The sequence below is a fragment of the Oncorhynchus masou genome, chromosome 24 (genome assembly GCF_036934945.1).
Source record: "Oncorhynchus masou masou isolate Uvic2021 chromosome 24, UVic_Omas_1.1, whole genome shotgun sequence".
Lineage (NCBI taxonomy): Eukaryota > Metazoa > Chordata > Actinopteri > Salmoniformes > Salmonidae > Oncorhynchus > Oncorhynchus masou.
In genome coordinates, this window is record NC_088235.1 from 94,646,345 (window position 1) to 94,666,046 (window position 19,702).

Genomic DNA, 19,702 nt, shown 5'->3' on the forward strand with positions numbered 1-19,702 from the left:
AAGTCAAGAAAGGTCTTATTGACAAGTAGCTGGATTTACAAATAACAATAATGAGGGGTACACAAAACGAGACAGTCCTTCTGCCTTGGACAGAAGTACTCTCCCAAGTATAGAAAGATCTCTTTGTAGCCAATTATTAAATATATGTTTAGTTCTCTTAATTTTAGGAGAGAAATTCAAATGTTGTCTAAGTGGTTTTTTGACAGATGTATTCCTAAATATTTAACACAGTCCTTTACAGGAATATTTTCAATTTCTTTATCAGAGTCAAATAAACATAAGATTTCACATTTACAAACATTCAGCATTAATCCCGATGCAATAGAAAATGCAGTTATAGCATTAAGGGCATGTGCGACCTGGTCTTTGTCTCTTAAGAAAAGAGTAGTATCATCAGCCAGTTGGGAAATGTTGAAATGTTTTTTTTTAATGGTTAAGCCATACAGATTTGCATCATTCAGAATATCTAGAGGTAGAAAAATGAAAAAAAATGGCGAAATTGGGCATCCCTGTCATACACCTCTGTTGATACAAAATCTTTTGGATGTATTAAGGTTTAGTAGCATATAACTAGTTATATCTTTGTAAAACATGCAAATTACTTTAATAAAATGTTCACCAAATCCAAAAAGTTTAAGAGACCGAAAGAGAAATTCATGTTCAATTGTGTCAAAGGCTTTACAGAAGTCCAGAAATAGGACAACCGCATCTGAGTCAATTGCATCTGAATAATCTATAAGGTCCAAGACTAAACGAATGTTAGAGCTTATGTGACGGCCCTTCATAAATCCTGTTTGAGTCTCATTTATAATGGTATCTATTTCTTTCTTTAATATTTTGGCATAAACCAGAGCAATCAATTTGTAATCAACATTTAATAAAGTAATTGGTCTCCAATTGTCAATGAGAGAAGGGTCTTTATCAGGCTTCGGAATCAATGGAATAAGGCCCTGTTTCATAGTGGAGACCATTTCCCCATTTTTAATGCAATCTTGAAACATATTGAAAAACGGGTCTCCTAGTAACTCCCAAAACTGTCAATAGAATTCAACTGACAGGCCATCAGGGCCAGGTGATTTCCCTTTTTTCATTGAATTCAGAGCCTCTGGAATTTCTCCAATTGACACAGGTGAATCGCAAACTGAGTGGAAATCATTCTCAATTACAGGGGCACAATTCTGAATGTGGCAAATGTAACTTTCACAACCATCTTCCTGAAATTGAGAGCTGTAAAGGTTTTCATAAAAGGGATTGACAAATTATGATATTGTAATGGGATCTTTGCATAAAACATCGTTAATTTTGAGTGCAGTTATATATTTTCTTTTGTAGATTCTCTTTTCAAGTGCAAAAAAGTAACTAGTGTTTTTTCTCCCTCTTCAATCCATTTGGCTCTTGACCTTACAAAGGCACCCTTTGCCAAATCCGTGTAAATCTGTTCTAATTCTAGTTGTAAAGACCTGAACACAGACTCCTCTTCTGATGATCAGAAAAGGGAGCCAACAACAAGGCTAGACATGACGTCAGGTAAAGCCAAATTGCCTCAAATCAAAGGCACTCGTTCAATATAAAGTTGTTTTTGACGAAAATTAAAACGTATCAGTTTGTCACTTTCACGAGGTTGGAGAAATAACATGTTCAACTATTTAAGACATTGGCACGAATATAGGTTGTGCCTTTAGATTTCGCGAAAATTTACAACTAAGGAAGAATTGTTCTTATTGACATATCAAACGGCAATCCCCGGATTGGTCTGTTTGGCAAGAATTCCCGGAAGTCTCGCGATGTTGGCTTCGAAACTGTGATAGTTCTCAGCTGAACTACCTACACCGCTTGGCTGTACGCATTCTTTGGGACAGGCACCATATCGATGAAACAGCGACTAGAAGCACATTTGTGTATAATGTTCGCAAGAAATGTGTTGTTTAGCGGCAATTTTCATTCTTACACATCAATGGAAGGTTCTAGAATGGTCATGTGATGTGGTTTGACCAGTTATGTTGCTTTTTGAAAAATACCCTGCTTTTCCGTGTTTTTTTAACGAGTGCCTTCTCTAACTTTCAAACTATCTAGGTTACTACATCGAAAAAGAGGACCCGGATGTCAGTGAGCTCAAGGTGAACCGATGTTTGATATAACAATATCTAGGATATTTGTATTTAGTAAAACGAAATTGTCTCCCACGCTAGTGAGGAAATCAAGGACTGAATGTATCACGTGAACTGGTTTGACCAATCACCGCTTGAGTTCTGAACTGAAGTGTATAAATATGAGGCCGTTGCCCATAGAGACGTCCGCCATTGAAGACTCGTTTTCAATGTACTTGATATTGGTTAAACCGTGTATTGTTTTTTTAAAATATTATTTGTTAGCAAACTAAAAACAGCAACATTTTTATCCACCGCATCATCGGCGACAGTTTCATTTGGCATCCTTCCAGCAGAACACGGTCGGCAAAGAACGTCTGTCTCAGTTCGGCAGTAAAAACAATCTTGTTGTGCCAGAGACGGAAAGGTAAATGTGAAAAGAGGTCAGGGATATATAACGTTAACACATTGCATTTAATCAGCTGGTTACTTTTTGTGTATCTCCTTATAACGTTGATATGGAAGGTGTGTGTGTGGTGGAGCTGTTTCAAGTTTGAGCGGTTGGCCTCCGTTTTGTGTGGGCCCTTGACACGGAAATCATTTCCTGTCACCATTTTGTTGCATAAAGCTAACTAGCTAAAACTAACGTTAGCCAACCAAGATTCGTTTGTCACATTCACTGCAAAATCTGAGCCATGTTCAGCATTCAATCTTTAGCTACAAGATATAATTTCATATGTGTTGGCTGGGCGAAGCTTTCGTTTTTTTGGTACGAAAGTCATGTAAATTCTCACGTGCTAGCCACCACATTTCGGTCCAACCACGTTGATTGCGTCATACAAGCATGGAGTTGACCAATAATGCGCACAAACTATAGCTCACTAACGTTTTAACTTCAACAATGTAACATTATTTGACAAACGTTAGCTAGCTAGTCTGGAACTTGTTGTAGCTGACTAACGTTAGCAAGCTATGTACAGCAGGGGGAAAGTTCTCCGTCACTGCGACGGATTTCCGTCATGGATTCTGAAGAGGTCGTTTTTTCAGTGTAGCTCTGCAATAACATTATCGGCGGGGGGGCTGCTTTGCAGATAACTGCCTAATACCGACAGAAGCATGTCTGTTCTACTTAATATTACAAAACGTCTTCTCATTTGATTTAGTCTGTTACGCTGTGTGCACTTAACTGGCAAGCATGATTTTTGCTGACATTCCTATATTCAGATGAAGGGAATTAAAGTATTGGTGTGTAAGAACTAGTAAATGCTTGTTCCGAAAATGTAGTCGGAGCACGCAGAGGCCTAACGTTAATTGAACTCCATCCTGCTTCGCGGTGTGCCTCTCAAATGGTGTAATAATGCGGAGGGCTCAGTATAGCTCCGCATTGACATTATTTGGTTGATGGTAGGTAAGGACGAGCGGTCCTGTATAAACACCAACTTTCTTCACAACAGCAATGTGCTGCACAGCCAGTGCAGACGACGGAATGCCCATGTAGCGCCTTGATCACACTGACAGTGTCATTGCATTCTGGGACGTCAGAAGTAAATTGATTTCCAACGGTACGTTGGATTTATCGAACGTATGCATCACTGTATGGTTCGATTGCTTGACAGAAATGGAAGGATATCTGCCCAATTTCAATCAATGCTGAGATCTGATATTCTGCGCAAGAGGAGACGTGCGCCAGTATCATAGGCCTATCTTCAATCACATTTCTTAAATCCTTTTGGGATATATTTCAGCTGAACTTGGTGGACAATTGGGACTGACTACTTACAAAAAGCGTGCTTCTGACAGGGTTGCAAAAGTAAATTGCCGTGTTAGACTGAAGGATATGAGGTCATTTTGTCAAATTCAAGGCTCTTCGTGCTCATTCAGCATATTTTCTGGTACTTCACTCTCCCATGTTTAAGTCTCCCGTCCTAACTGTTTTACATTTCCCCCGAGAGTTGAGCTCAACCAGCAATGTATCCATTGCCAAATATTCCCACATTTTCATAACATACATGTTAACTCTTGTTTCTGCCTCACCAAATGTTGCATGAGGCAAGAGTAGGCTAGGTGCGACACAGGAGTGTAGTACTGCTGTAGTGCACCCACCTCTTCTCACAATTGTTCTCCTTTAGTAAAGTACGATCAAAGCTGAATCAATGTCTTAGAAGATCACGTAATGATTCTACATAAGAGAACCAAATATAATAGCAGTGTTACTGTTTACAAAACCTAATTTCTTATAAGATTTTAAGTCCAATGACAAAAAATGCATAAAGAATCATAATAGACTATGCATGGTCCAAATCATTTTATTGTTCACATATTTAGCTGATGTTATTGCTGCTGTCTGAAAGGCTTGTGTTCTTAGCTCCAACAGTGTAGTAGTGTCCTAACAATAAATACATCATAAATAATACAATTAAGGTGTGTGTATATAATTATATATACATACACACACACAACACTTTTACCGAGAAGTTATTGGGCCTGTTTCTGGAGGTGGATCATTATTCATTAAATTAGGAGTACGGTCACAAGAACTGAGCTTTATAGAGATATCCCATGGATTCCGATTGCACGGACCCTGGCCTGATGCCAACCAGTTACTTCCATATCTACCAGTAGAGGGCAGTCAGAAATTACACAGTGACGCATTGTTTCTCGTGGCAGTGGTAACTAGTGACAACCCTGGTCAGAGTAAACAACTGCAAGTTTAAATAATAAAATGCACCTACACATCCATCACTTCTTACATGTAATGCACACATTAATCTGTGACGTTACGCTCTCCTGGTAAATAAAAATGCATGATGCTGTTTTTCTTTCTATTCAGTCCAAGGCTTAAGTTTGCGCCCCCCCCCCCCCCCCCCCCAAAAAAAAAATGTTTTGTTCAGTATTAGCTGCATGTATTTTTTTTCATAACATACTACTTAATAATACAACATTAGGTAATGTTAATTGTAAACCAATTTTAGTCTTGTTATGAATTGTATTTTCTGTTTATTTTTAATGTTCATTTTCTAATGTTTTGTATGTCCTTGGGAGTGCAAATTATAGTTTCTCTGTAAAAAAATACAATGTATTTATTGAAAGAAAATAAACTGCCTAGAAATATCAACATAACTTGTAATGTAAATTCTTTGATTGGGTATGGGCAAAAGTCAAATCTCATTGAATGTGTACCTTTTTTGGAAGATTGCAATATTCTTGATGGGGTAAGTGGGTAACACAGGCATCCATCTGTGCCAGCACAAATGTTTTTTTTTATGAACTGTTAGGTACCTTGTTTGATTTTTAAGGCTGTGAATTACACTAAACGTCCCCTGTCTACAAGTTTATTGGAGGTGTTTTTCAAATTTGAGTGAAAAGTTAAACGTTCAACTGATTGGGAATTTCCCAGAGAAATTGGGCCTATAGTTGACTGTATAATGGACAGCATAGTTTGTTCATATGCATGTTATGTAATGCATATCTTTGGTAATGTTGAATAATTTATGGCTGAAAGTTAGGTATTTTATGAATGTTTGGAATAACAAATGGTTAGGTTGAATAATCATAAAAATATGATTTTCCTAGAATATTACATTGATACTGTAATGTAGAACCTTGAACTTTGTGACTTTTCTATTTTTTTTCTGTGACGTGAATAGGCCTAATGCTTTTCATAAAGTGTTGATGCCTAGAATGTTGCTACTTATGAGTGTAACTAATTGTCAAAAATGCTTGACTGAAAACATAGATGCTTACAAGTTCATCAGTTGGCATTGCGCTTTGTAGAGTCAATTGATATGCCCATACTTTTCATAAAACCATTTGGTTGGATGGTAAGGGAGATCACTGCTTACAGAGGGGGAGAATTTGTATTTTTTAAAATATTTTTATACATTGCGGTTTTATTTGTCAAGTGATGTTTCTCTGACAGATATGAGGTAAGCAAATTTGGCACTTTAGATGCCACATTGGACATCAGAATTGTAATGTTGCCTGTAGCCCACAATGCACAGGTCCAGTAGATGGCAGTAGAAACCAGTTCTGAATACCATAGGGTTAATTGGTTGTTTTTTGTAGTTATGTTTTGCGCTCAATTTTATTTAACAAAACCCTTGTCCATAAAACCTTTCCCCTGCACAAAAACACCAAATCAACCTGCCTGTATGGCACCGGCTATGGACATACTGGTGTAAGATATAGCAGTGATGGGTTTACGTATTGGGATTTCAGAGCCATCTTTGATTTTATGCAGATGGAATTTTCATGGCTGTGTTTTTAAAATTGTGGCCAAAGCCTTCCTATCTTAATAAAACAGTCAACCCAGCAACTTCATCTCCATGGCAGTGTGATTCTGCTCTGGATATTGTACCAGGGGATCAAAAGGGGTTTTGTTGTTATTATTATTGTACGGTTATCTATAGAGAAATGCCCAGCCATGCTGAAAACCACCCCTCTCTTTCAGTAGTATTGGAGGAAGATGTGTGATGAGAGCTGAGCTACGGAAAATAAGTGTCACCCTCAACTGCTACCCCGTGTCCACCTCGCTTTGGACTGCATCATGATGACAGACGCCAAATACCCTTCGGTGTCCAGGGTGGGAGGTGTGAACCCTCCTCCGCCGAAGTTCAACAACCCAAAGAAACCTGGTCGCCAAACCAACCAGCTGCAGTACCTGGAGAAGGTGGTGGTCAAGGCCCTGTGGAGACACAACTTCTCCTGGCCTTTCAGGACGCCTGTTGATGCTGTCGGACTGCACATTCCAGTGAGTCACTTTTTGTTACTTGCAATGACTTTTATATATGGTTGTTTTTTCCCTACTAAACTAAACTATACTAAACACAAATTTAAACACAATCATTTCAATGAGTCATAGTTCATATAAGGAAATCAGTCAATTGAAATAAATAAATTAGGTCCTAATCTATGGATTTCACATGATTGGGCAGGGCCGACTGGGCAGCATGGGCCAGGCAATCAAAATTAGTTTTTCCCCACAAAAGGGCATTATTACAGATGGAAATACTCCTCAGTTTCATCAGCTGTCCTGGTGACTGGTCTCAGACTATCCTGTAGGTGATTAAGCCAGATGTGGAGGTCCTGTGCTGGTGTGTTTACATGTGGTCTACAGTTGAGGCCAGTTGAACTTACTGACAAATTCTTTTACAATTGCGTTGGAGGCTACTTATGGTAGAGAAATGAAGATTCAATTCTCTTTCAGCAGCTCTGGGGAACATTCCTGCAGTCAGTATGCCAATTGCACTCTCCCTCAAAAAGATCACCTCAACTCTGGTGTTGTGTGACACAACTGCACATTTTATAGTGGCCTTTTATTGTCCCCAGCACAAGGTGCACCTGTGGAATGATCGTGCTGTTGAATCATCTTGATATGCCACACCTGTCAGGTGGATGGATTATCTTGGGAAAGGAGAAATGCTTACTAACAGGGATGTAACCAAATTTGTGCTCAATTATTATTTTTTAAATAAGCTTTTTGTGTGTATGGAACATTTCAGGATTTTCAGCTCATGAAACATGCAACATTATTATTATTATTACACTACTAATTACATGTTACGTTTTATATTTTTGTTCAGTATAAGTTGAGTGCACTGACTAAGTTGCTCTAGGTAAGTGTCTGCTAAATGACTAAAATTGTACTTGTTTATTTTTCATTTCCTCCATCCTTCCTCCACCTTGATAATCTTATCTTTTATATTTAACGTTTTCCCATTATTTTTATATTTTAGGATTACTATACAATTATCAAGACGCCAATGGACTTGAGCACCATCAAGAAGCGTCTTCAGAATAATTATTACTGCAAAGCATTGGAATGCATACAGGACTTCAACAAACTCTTCACCAACTGCTATGTATATAATCGGGTAAGGAAAAAAAGTTAACACTTCATAATCATATTGTATTAATTTGCCGCGCACCAATAGTGTAGGCCTACATGGTCTCCTATTGAATGACAGAATGCACAATAATCGGGATTACGTTTTTCCAGCCTGGAGATGACATAGTTCTGATGGCCCAAGCCTTGGAGAAGATCTTCCTACAGAGAGTGGCTGAGATGCCCCAGGAAGAGACTGAGATATCTGCCATCACAACCAAGACACCAGTGAAGGGTGGGAGGAAGTCCTCCTCTGCTAGTAGGCTACACAGCTGCTCCAGCTGCTTAATCTTGCACATAAATTGTATGCATCCCAAATGGGTGGCACCTTATTCACTTTATAGTGACTACTTTCAACCAGGGCCATTGAGCTCCATACTATCTATTATATACTCCTAGGAGTACACACTGCCTTCTAAATGTCCTATGTTCCTCTGTGTAGGTGTGGTGAAGCTGAGGCCCCAGTCCCCTGTGTCTGAGGTGGTGTTTCAGCAGACAGTGACAGTCATCCCTCCTGAGGCCCTCCACACCATCCCCCCTGCTGCCCAGCTCTCCTCACACATAGCAGCCAAAGTCAGTACCTCTTCACAATTACCTCAGTGTGTATTGTGTATATATTTTGACAGCAACTTTAACCTCTGTACCACTTATACATTCCACATAAACATCACTTTTGTAGTTTCCAGAGTACTTTGTAACATGTATATTGTGCAACCTCTGTTTAGTCTGTAGTTTGATTGAATTTCCACCCTTCTCAGATAACACCCAGCACTGTTGTATTCGTATCGTTTCAGATCAAGAAGGGTGTGAAGAGAAAAGCAGACACCACCACGCTGACAGCCTCTGCTCCGATCACCAGCTGCGAGTCGTCCCCCATCGTTGATGGCTCGGCGGCCTGTAAGCTGTTCTCCAGGCGGGGCAGCAGTCGGCCCATCAAACCCCCCAGGAAAGACCTGCCGGACTCTCCCCAGCACCACCAGAGCAAGAAGAGGAAGCTCTCTGATCAGCTCCGCTTCTGTAACTGCATCCTGAAGGAGATGTTCACCAAGAGGCACGCGGCCTACGGCTGGCCCTTCTATAAGCCGGTGGATACGGAGGCCCTGGGTCTACGCGACTACCACGACATCATCAAGCAGCCCATGGACCTGGGCACCATACGGGTTAGATAGCCGTGTTACCAACTAGCCTCTTGTTCAACAAGTTTAGTGTATCTGCCAAGGTTACTTTGGTGTAGCTGTATCTTGTTCCTTGATCTCTCACTATTATGAAGATGACAGTATTTGCGTGTTTTCTCACAGAAAAAAATGGACGAACGTGAGTACATGGATGCCCAGGAGTTTGCTGCTGATTTCAGACTCATGTTTTCCAACTGTTACAAATACAACCCACCCACCCACGAAGTTGTTATTATGGCAAGAAAACTCCAGGTATGATTGCCCTTGGTTTCAGCCAGTCCAGTCCCTAGAAGTTGTTTAAATAAATTGCGATGGAATAACAAAAGTGCAATATGAATGAATATAGATGGTTGGTGAGAAGTTTTGACTAGATGACTTGTGGCCCCTACCCACCAGGATGTGTTTGAGGCACGCTGGCTGAAGCTTCCAGACGAACCAGTGAGGAGTGCGGGTGATCCAGGACACCACGGTCACCACAGGGACAAGAAAGCGAGAGGAGATGGGCCTGAGTGCTCTTCCAGCACAGGCAGCAGTGACAGCGAGAGCTCTTCTGAATCAGAGTCCTCGTCTGGTACGGAGGAAGAGGAGGAAGAGGAGGCCAGAGTTCTACGGCTGGCTAAACTAGAGGAACAGGTATGTTGTGTCATCTTACCTGGCCATGTTGACATTACTGTTCTGTTACCTACTGCCATGTATCCAACTCTCTTCTTTTCAGTTGAAAGCGGTACACGATCAGCTGCAGAAACTCACGCAGGAGCCCCTGCTCAAACCAAAGAAGAAAGAGAAATCAAAGGAGAGAAGAAAAAAGAAGGAAACGAGTAGTAGACCGAAGCAGGAAGAAGACCTGAGGAAGACCAAACCTAAAGTACAGCAGAGGGGCATCAATAAGGGCACGTCTGCAGTGTAAGTGTCAAATCCTTGTTGATAAATTGCTCTAATTGTTTTCTAATCCCGATCCCCAGTGTAACTCCTTTTCTTCAGCCAAAACACAGGATTATTGACTATTGTTGCCAATTTTACTTTGAAACTAACTTCCATTGTCCTACCAAGAGTTTCTTAATGTCTTCTCACCCCTCTGTAGGCACGGCAAGAGGAGGAAGATGGCACTCCCAATGGTACCCTACAAGTCTGATGAGGAAGAGGTGCCAGCGTTGCCCATGTCGTACGGTGAGAAGAGGCAGCTGAGCCTGGACATCAACAAGCTTCCGGGGGACAAACTGGGTAAGGTGGTGAACATCATCCAGGCCAGGGAGGCCTCGCTCAGAAATGCCAACCCTGAGGAGATTGAGATCGACTTTGAGACCCTCAAGCCCTCCACCCTCAGGGCCCTGGAGAGCTTCGCCATGACCTGCCTCAGGAAACGGCCCAAGAAACACAACCGTGAGTAGTTGTAGTACACACCTTTCTTTCTGAGCTTCCTTGCGGGTTGATCATTGCACTGTATATCTCAGTACTGCTGACCAAGGACATGACCAGGCTCAAATGTCAGTTATTTTCCATCTTCTTTCTACCAGTGAATAAGCTGGTGAAAACCAAAGGACCAATACAGACTGTGAAGAAGCAGAATGCAGAGAAATATCTCCAGTGTATTACTGAAGAAATGAGCTCACTGGCAAAGAAGAAAAAGACAAGTAAGTAAACAGTGAATCTGTGGTAGCAAGGACCAGAGCCATACAGTGTGTATATATAGTTGGGTCAATGCGGTTGACCATTCAGAGGGCGCCACTTTCTCCTCCATTGCTAAGTGATAATGCTTTTGCGTTGTGTTTATTTCTGATCGTTTTCAAAACCTATGAAGGTGTCCAGTGAAAGCAGATATGCAATTTGTTGACACTACAACACAGTAAAGACTTGGATACACATTATCCTGAATGCTAACCTATATAAACGTCAAATTCCCTGCGCTGTTTTGCTTGTTTACAGCGGGTCATTTCATAGGGAACTGTCGTAGGCGCCCCCTGCTAACATGGCAGCCATTCTGAAAACTGGGCCTCTCGTATTTATATACGGATCTGTCAAGGACCAGTGTGTCTGTGATCTAGGGGCCTTGTTGTCCTTAGAGTCAGGGAATATGGGTTCTTCTATGTTTTCTCTCTTCCGTCCAATAGTGAATAACTCAACTGTGCAGTGCTTGCCTCAGTCTTTCTCTCTGTTGTCCTATACATAACAGTTGTCCCTCTCTGTTTTTCTCCAGATGAGCTCCCCAGGGCTCCTGCTGTCCCAGACCTAGCCCAGCCATCCCGTCTCCGTGAGGGTATCGGCTCTGACAGCTCCAGCAGCAGTAGTAGTGATTCTAGCAATTCTGATAGCAGTGACTCTGATTCAGGTTAGCTGTTCTCCTCCGCACTAAGCACTTTCCTCCCTCCCTACCTACCCACTCCCTTTCCCCACTCTCTACACATGGCTTGAGTGAAAAAGATATGGCTTAAAACCCACTGGGACTCTCTAGCCTCTGTAGCACAGTGGAACTCAGTCACCTTTTCACCTGCTGGCGAAACCAAAATACTTGAAGAAATATTGTTTTTTTTATATTGTATTATTACGTACGTTTAGTCTGTCTATAGAGCCAACTCTGTCACACAAACCTCATCAGATTATTAGGGTGTTATATTTATTTTTGATAATGTTATTGTTTTGTTGTAGTTTCACTGAATTTATTTGACATTTTGAAAACAAACTATAAGTTAGGTTTGCAATGAGAACAGCCAGTCTTCTGTACAAAATGTTGATTTTCCAACGGGCCCCAGTCTGCTGCTGCATGGGGACAAGTTATTAAAAACTACCCATACAGACTCTCCACTAATTATAATCCAGATATCTTATTTTCACTCCTACCGGTAGCTATACATCTTTCGATAAACATAACAAAAATCAGATGGGTAGGGCTAGAGAAGTACCAGACAGTGTTACTGTACTATTCGCCCTCTCGTCTCACCCTCCATACTCCGAACCATTGCAGAGTCACAGCTGGTCCTCATCACAATTATACTGGTTTTGATTGTACTTTGATTTTTGTACTTTTTGTGTTGGGTTTTTGCATGATTTAGAATAGAGCAATATTAGCTTAAAACTCATACAATCTATGATGTATTTAAAGTAATCAACAGATTTTAACGTTAATTCAGACCTTGATGGAGTAGGATTTCTGCTGCACGTATACATTTTGTGGCCAGTGATAATGTTTTCTTGTTCCAGTTTAACCTTTAACATAGTTAGTCTTGGTGGTCAACACCTAAAGGTTCAAATAAATACATTTTCATAAACACCTTGACATTTTACTGTTAAGTTTGTTTTTCTTTTTAATTTTTATCATAAATCGTTAAAGCCTACCAGACACATTTGCTTGCGATCACAACTTAAGGTTCAGCTGAGAATTGGTATGAGAGTAGTGATTCCAGAGTAGGTCAGTGGAATTTTTTTTGATATTACTTGAAAGTAAGTGAAGTAGATATTTATTTATTTTTCAGTTATCCTACAATGGGTACATTTAAATGACTATTGTACCTGTCTTTCAGTGAAGAAAACCAAGAAGAAGAAAAGCAAAGGTGATCCACACAAGGTCAAGACCAAGGTAAATCTGTAACATATAGGCCCTGCTTCCTTTAAACTAGTGGCCTAATTCACATGGTTATATGTTCACTTTTGTGATATTTGGATGAATATACTGTAAGGTTGGAACTACAGTGCGTTTTCATTATACATTGTAAGTCCTTTCCTTCTCAACTGAAGTCTAAAAATAAGAAATCTGAGAAGACTCATTGTCCGAATCTTCTCTCCAGACCAGCCAGCCCCTGCCTGCCTCTCCACCCCCAGCAGCAGTCACTAAAGGCCAGTCTACACAGCAGTACCCAGCCCAGCCTCCTCTAGATCTGCTCATCTCACCCCCAGGTAATAAACGCTTGTTGCCTTCATGTTCTGTGTGTTGGCTATAAAGGAACCCAATGGACAATCATGTCAAGTTCTGTAACACAGCCCTGTAATGATTTAAAGGTGGTTGACACTGCTCTTCCAAAGTCCTTAGTGTCAACCCTAGCTATGGAAATGCAATTTTGTCCTGTAAACCAGCAGGTTTTAAGCCCATTGAAAGTCTCAGGCTGGACCAAGGATTGCATTGTTTGGGTTAGAGATTAAATAAGTGGGGTGCCAGGTTTCTCTGGTCAGTGTTTCTGTCTCTCGTGGAATGAAGTTGAGTTGATTTTAGCTATGAAGTCAGATTGGGATGGAAGCCTTATCTTACTGTTACTCTTGAATCTCCCCTCCCCACTTGTCTTCAGCCTTACACAGCCGCCTGCCTCCGCAGCCTTCAAGACCTAGTTCCAAAGCAGCACCACTACCTCGTAAAAACACGGTGGCCCCCCAGCAGCTCACTGACAGTCAGCCCCAACAACAAGACCCCCTATCTGAGAGCCCTACTACCCCCTCCCTCACTCCCCCTTCTGCCGCCTCCTGTGACCCCTCCCTGGCTCTAACTCTGCCCACAGACCCTCTCAGCACAACATCCACCCCCACACAAGAACCTCCCTCCAGCCTATGCTGTTTGCCCCAGCCCTCTCCCTTAGCACTCCTCACCTCTCCTCATTGTCAGTCACCAGGCCAGACACAAGAGGTGAAAACTGGGCCAGTTTATCTCAATCTACCTGATAGGGAACAACAGGAAGGTAAGATCTCTTCAGTCAGCTAAGCATCCCCCTAGCTTGTAGCTGTTAGCATGTCCACTCCCCTGTGTGCTGCCTGCTTCTCAGCCCATAAGCTGATCATGTCTGTGTGTCATCTGTAGATGGTGGGTTTTGTCTCTTTGTTTGCAGTGTGTTATAGATGCCATGTCACCATCGCTGTAGCCTAGGCTGCATGTCTCATCCCGCTCTGCTCACCATCAACTGCTGCCTGCTTACATCCAGTGTTGGTGTCTGTCTGGAGAATAATGCACTGCTTTGTTTTTCTCCTGTCCATCAGGTCTATCCGCGCTGTTGTCCCCTCTGACCTCTCCTCCTGTAGGTTTATTACAGGCTGCTGGCAGCAGATATGAGGTATGCCCTCCTCTTCCTGTTGATGGATGAATGGTGACGCTGGATTAAATCACTGTTTAAATGAATGTCTCTGTCCTTGGCATTTATTAATATCAAAAGAGTTGGCTGGTATATTTTGGGGGGAAGGAAATTGGGTTAATATTGATACAAGTCTACTGTGTTCTTTTCCTTTTTGTTGCGATTTAACTGTTTTTACTGGCCAAATCCTTAATGAGTGGAGACAGATTGTGTGAAATAGCATTGGCCTTAGCTCTGGGAGTGGTAATGGCGGTTTAACACTGTAAATCTCACTTTTTGGTAGCAGCTGTACCCAGTGTTGTTGTCCCCTCTACAAGACAGCCCATTACAGCCTGTGAAGGATGACAGGAGGCCCTCGGAAGCACTGGAGGAGATTCCCTACAGGAAGCCGCAGAAACAGACGAGTAAGCACAACTCTGTATGTGTGTACGTACACTCAGCGTACGCTGTGTAAATGTTTTCCTTCAGAATTTCTTCCAGAAATCTTTCAAATGGATTCTATTTCCTCTGCCTCCCCAGATACCAGACACTCTGACAGTGTGTTTGATGGTGGCAACACCAGCCTATCTCATCCAGCTAATAAAACCACTGCTGACGGAAAAAACACGCCTGCCAAAAAGGTATGCAAATGTGAATGGAACTTAACACTACCATTGTCATTTAATTACTTGAAAAACATTGTATGCATGCCCATAGATGCATTCATATTATTTGTCTGAAAAAAGTGAAACTTCATTTGTGAAACTATCCTTGGTAGGATATTGTCCTGAAGAACGCAGACTCCTGGGCTAGTCTGAGGAAGATGTCGCTTTCCACTCCTTCTACGGTGAGGTCATCGAAGGAGAGCTTTGATAAGTTTCGCAGGGCAGCCATAGAAAAGGAGGAGAGAGAGAAAGCTCTGATTCTAAGGAGGATGCAGATGAAGGAAATTGCTTCTGGGAAGAACAGGTATTATTCATCCATCCAGTCATAAACATATTTTCTTAGTCGTATCGGTTTCATGTCTTGTAGGAAATAATTCCTTGTCCAAAATCCTCAAATAATGAAGTAGATCTCTATCAATATGTGAGTGATAATTGATGCGCTAGCTGACATTGTTGTGACGTTTTCTTTTCAGCCTGACGATGCCAGTATCAGTGCCACCTAGAGCAGCAGAACCGGAGCCCCTGCCCTGTAGAACTCCAACCCCAGAGCCAGCAGAGATCCCCCTGCAGACAGAGGCCATCGTGGAGCCTCCGTCTCCTAAAGCTCCAGAGGCCCTGAGAGAGGAGCCTCTAGCGGCTGCCCCATCCCCACCTCCGCCCCTCACTACTCAGACGTCTGTGGACAGGGAGAGGGAGATGGCCCGCAGGAGAGAACAGGAGCGACGCAGACGGGAGGCTGTACGTTCCTTTTATTCCTCTTCCATGTATTTTATTATGCCAGTCATTCTTCTGTTCTTTTATACAGTTGAATCCCAGACTGTAATCTCATAACCTACCGCCTCTCCTTCCTCAGATGTCTGGTATCATTGACATGACCATGCAGAGTGACATCATGGCAACGTTTGAGAAGAACCTGGACTAACATAAAATGGCAGCAGGCAGTGCAGCTTGTGACCGACTGATGTCTTCTGTTGTTGGACAATAAATAAATGAGCATGGTGTTCCAGTAGACAGCACCCTAGGCTTCTTCTCTCCCTCCAGACACTGGCTGTCTGAACAGAGCAAGCTGCATCTAAATTAAGGAAACGGGTCATTGTTGCTTCCCAAATGACAATCCTACCCCCTATATAGTGCCCAATTTTGGGGTCTGGTCAAAATGATTACATTATATAGGAAATAGGGTGCCATTTGGGACAGCCTATTACTATCCTTACCAGGGGAAGCTTGTACTGTACTATATCAGCATCACATAACATAACCCCAGTACATTTTAGTATAGTTGTCAACTGTAAGAAGATACTGTAAGATGTAAAATATTGATATTGCAACAAAAAAAACTATGGACCATATATAGATGGCATTTGACTTTCCTTTTTCTACTCATGGTGATGGTGGTTTTGTAAATATCTGCTGCACTGAAGTAATGCTTAGAGAAAAAGACTAAGTAAAAAGTTAGCAAAATGAAGAGCTGTTGAAAAAAATAAATGTTGAAAATAACTTGTTTTTCCTCCAACACGTAGAGTCCTCTGTTCCTTTTCACCTAGGTTACTTCCCAAATGGCACCCTATTGCCTTTGTAGTGTATTACTTTTGACCAGGGCCCATAGGATCTTGTAAAAAGTAGTGCACTATATAGAGAATAGGGTGCCATTTGGGACACTACTTGGTGAGTCGTCCTCCTATGACTGCAGTACACATCAACTGGTTCACACACTTCTTAACATTCCAACTCTAACTTGGCTGAAATGCATAACCTGACCTTTTTGTGTTTGCTACACTCCCAAATAGTAATACTATGTATATCCATGTACTGCACTGTATAGTTTCTCCAGTTATAGTTCTTATCTTCATACTTCATTCATAGTTACAATTCTGCACCTTATTGTGGAAAAATCTTCAATATGAGTTTTACAATGCATGTCCTATTTGATTGACTTTAGTAAAACAAAATGCCTTTCTGTTCCAAACATATTTTTGTTTATCTGTATGAAATCATACTTAGTATTTTGTTACACGGAGGCTGAAGATGTGTCGATCTTTGCCAAAATGTCTATTTCAAATGTGGGACTTATTTAAAACTATACACTTGTTTTGAGTTTCTGCTTGAAAATGTTTAAGTGCCATGTATAGTGGTGTGCTTATAGCAAACTTTAGGTATTGTTGATGCCTACATTGTTGGCTTTTTCTAATCAAGATCCAATCCTGACTAAATGTTTTGGGAGACATGTAAGACTTTGTTAATGTTTTTTTTGATCCTATGGTTCTAGCTATTCTGCAGTTTTTTTTTCTCTTTGACATGAACAGTAGCACTTTATTCTGTATCTTGTGGTATGCGTGAATGTCATGCCATTTATAGAGAAAGAACTAATATACTTTTGAGAAGATCACACTCTAAAAGCTAAATCATAAAGATTTTCATTAAAGTAGTGTTTTCTGTATTTGTTTATTGTTGATTTCTACACCGCCTCTGACGCTCGTTGGCTGTGGCAGGGCTTGAAAACTTATGGACTACAGAGTGAAACCCAGCCGTGAGCTAAATGCCTTATGCTAGCTTCGAGGCAAGCAACACTGAAGCATGCATGGGAGAACCAGCTGTTCTGGACAACTGTGTGCTTACGATTTCGGTAGCCGATGTGAGCAAGACCTTTAAACAGGTCAACATTCATAAAGCTGCGGTGCCAGACGGATTGCCAGGATGTGTACTCAAACCATGCACAGACCAACTGGCAAGTGTCTTCACTGACATTTTCAACCTCTCTGACGGAGTCTGTAATACCTACATGTTTCAAACAGACCACCATAGTTCCTGTCCCCAAGGAAACTAAGGTAACCTTCCTAAATGATTACTGCCTGTGGTACTCACGTCAGTAGCTAAGAAGTGCTGGTCATGGCTCATATCAACAGCATCCTCCCGGACACCCTAGACCCACCCCAATTTGCATACCGCCCCAAAAGATCCACAGATGATGCAATCTCAATCGCATTCCACACTGCTCTTTCCCACCTGGAGAAAAGGAACACGTGTGAATGCTGTTCACACCTATGTGTGAAAGCTCAGCGTTCAACATCATAGTGCACACAAAGCTCATCAATAAGCTAAGGACCCTTGGACTAAACCTCCCTCTGCAACTGGACTTCCTGCCTGGCTGCCTCCAGGTGGTAAGGGTAGGCAACAACATGTCTGCTACGCTGATCCTCAACACTGGGTGCGCCTCAGGGGTGTGTGCTTAGTCCCCTCCTGTACTCCCTGTTCACCCATGACTGCATAGCCAAACACGACTCCAACAGCATTAAGTTTGCTCACAACAGGGCTGTAGTGGAGCAGGTCGAGAGTTAAGTTCCTTGATGTCCACATCACCAACGAACAGTCATGGTCCAAACACACCAAGACAGTCATGAGGGCATGACAACACCTTTACCCCCTCAGGAGACTAAAGATATTTGTCATGGGTCCCCAGATCCTCATAAAGTTCTACAGCTGCACCACCACCTGGTATAGTAGCTGCTCTGCATCTGACCGTAAGGCCCTACAGAGGGACGTGCGTAGGGCCCAGTACATCACTGGGGCCAAGCTTCCTGCCGTCCAGGACCTATATACTAGGTGGTGTCAGGAAAGCCCAAAACATTGTCAAAGACTTCAGTCACCCAAGTCATTGACTTTTCTCTGCTACCGCACACTAAGCGCCACAGGAGCGCCAAGTCTAGGTCCAAAAGGCTCCTTAACAGCTTCTACCCCCAAGCCATATGACTGCTGAACTATTAATCAAATGGCCACCGGATTATTTACATTGACACACCCCACCCCCACATTTTTTTTTTTACTCTGCTGCTACGTGCTGTTTATGCATATTCACTTCACCCCTACCTACATGTACAAATTACCTCGACTAACCAGTACCCCCTGTATATAGCCTAGTTATTCTATTGTTACTTTTTAATTGTTTTTACTTTACTTTAGTTTATTTGGTAAATATTTTCCTAACTTTCTTGAACCTCACTGTTGGTTAAGGGCTTGTAAGTAAGCATTTCACTGTAAGGTCAGCACACGTGACAGTTTTATTTGAATTGATTAATGGATGATGACGATGATTTATAGAAGTGCTTGACTTGGACTGAAATAGGTTCCGGTACTAATTTTGGGTGTCTGTACTGTTTATATTTAAGTGCAGGAACTTCACAATACTTTTAAGCTAATATTTTATAAGATGTGTAGGAACTCAAGTAATATAACATTTTAGATGCCGTTACTTGTATTTATATATATTAGAGGTCCCCATTAGCTGCTGTTCTGGTGAGCTCCTGCCCAAGTCCAGCACTAACGATCAGCCAGTCCAAGGAGGATATCCAGAAAGTCTTCATTACAACAAAAAGATGACACAATACTTGAAAACAGATTGCACATTCAGATCTACACACTTGCATTTGTTCAGTGACTGAGATTTGACAAGACAAGCTGGACTCAATGCCTGAATTTAGTGTTAATCTGAGCAATTGTCCAACTGCATGCTAGTATACTGCAATAACAGCTACACACTCACTGAGAGTCAGTCCTGTACATTAACTTTTTACATTCATACTTCCCATATCAGCATCCATCACCCTTGGATTGAGCAGTGGATTACAGCCCTAGGAGTCAGATCACCATTTTCTTCCCTTGGGGCATTAACTGCCATTCACCATTAATCACAGAGAGCTCTAGGTCTCTCAATCATGTCCCTAGGTCAGTCTGAGTCACGCACTTGCTCATTCACCTTTCTTATTTTGCAGTCTAAACACGTGAAAAAGGTTTCAGAAACGCATCTGTTTTGGAGGTGACGTGGTGTCTCATATTTTTCTCAGATTAATTTCTAGGCTTTTAGATTAAAATA

General features: G+C 41.7%; 1 protein-coding gene across 6 annotated transcripts; it reads left to right on the forward strand.

Moving 5' to 3' along the window:
* Nucleotides 1-1,810: 1,810 nt before the first annotated feature.
* brdt (bromodomain, testis-specific) lies at nt 1,811-17,272 on the forward strand. Of its 6 annotated transcripts, none has more exons than XM_064935720.1 (21): nt 1,811-2,117; nt 6,538-6,837; nt 7,823-7,960; nt 8,086-8,230; nt 8,414-8,544; nt 8,766-9,131; nt 9,270-9,398; nt 9,543-9,779; nt 9,862-10,049; nt 10,228-10,526; nt 10,661-10,777; nt 11,341-11,472; nt 12,662-12,717; nt 12,926-13,034; nt 13,421-13,804; nt 14,100-14,173; nt 14,475-14,595; nt 14,711-14,811; nt 14,949-15,139; nt 15,309-15,573; nt 15,689-17,272. In XM_064935720.1, the coding sequence occupies exons 2-21, from the start codon at nt 6,634-6,636 to the stop codon at nt 15,755-15,757; spliced, it is 3,456 nt and encodes a 1,151-aa protein (XP_064791792.1). In that variant the 5' UTR covers nt 1,811-2,117; nt 6,538-6,633; the 3' UTR covers nt 15,758-17,272. The 6 variants fall into 6 exon arrangements, with proteins under 6 accessions (XP_064791792.1, XP_064791793.1, XP_064791790.1 ...); XM_064935721.1 differs by having other exon boundaries at nt 6,541-6,837; XM_064935718.1 differs by lacking the exon at nt 1,811-2,117 and adding an exon at nt 2,124-2,514.
* Nucleotides 17,273-19,702: the final 2,430 nt, after the last annotated feature.

Bases quoted from the DNA above. Each gene is read 5' to 3' on its own strand.
- brdt (XM_064935720.1), top strand. From the start codon at position 6,634: ATGATGACAGACGCCAAATACCCTTCGGTGTCCAGGGTGGGAGGTGTG. The intron at 10,778-11,340 runs GTAAGTAAACAG...GTTTTTCTCCAG, and splicing joins GGCAAAGAAGAAAAAGACAA to ATGAGCTCCCCAGGGCTCCT. The intron at 11,473-12,661 runs GTTAGCTGTTCT...CCTGTCTTTCAG, and splicing joins TAGCAGTGACTCTGATTCAG to TGAAGAAAACCAAGAAGAAG.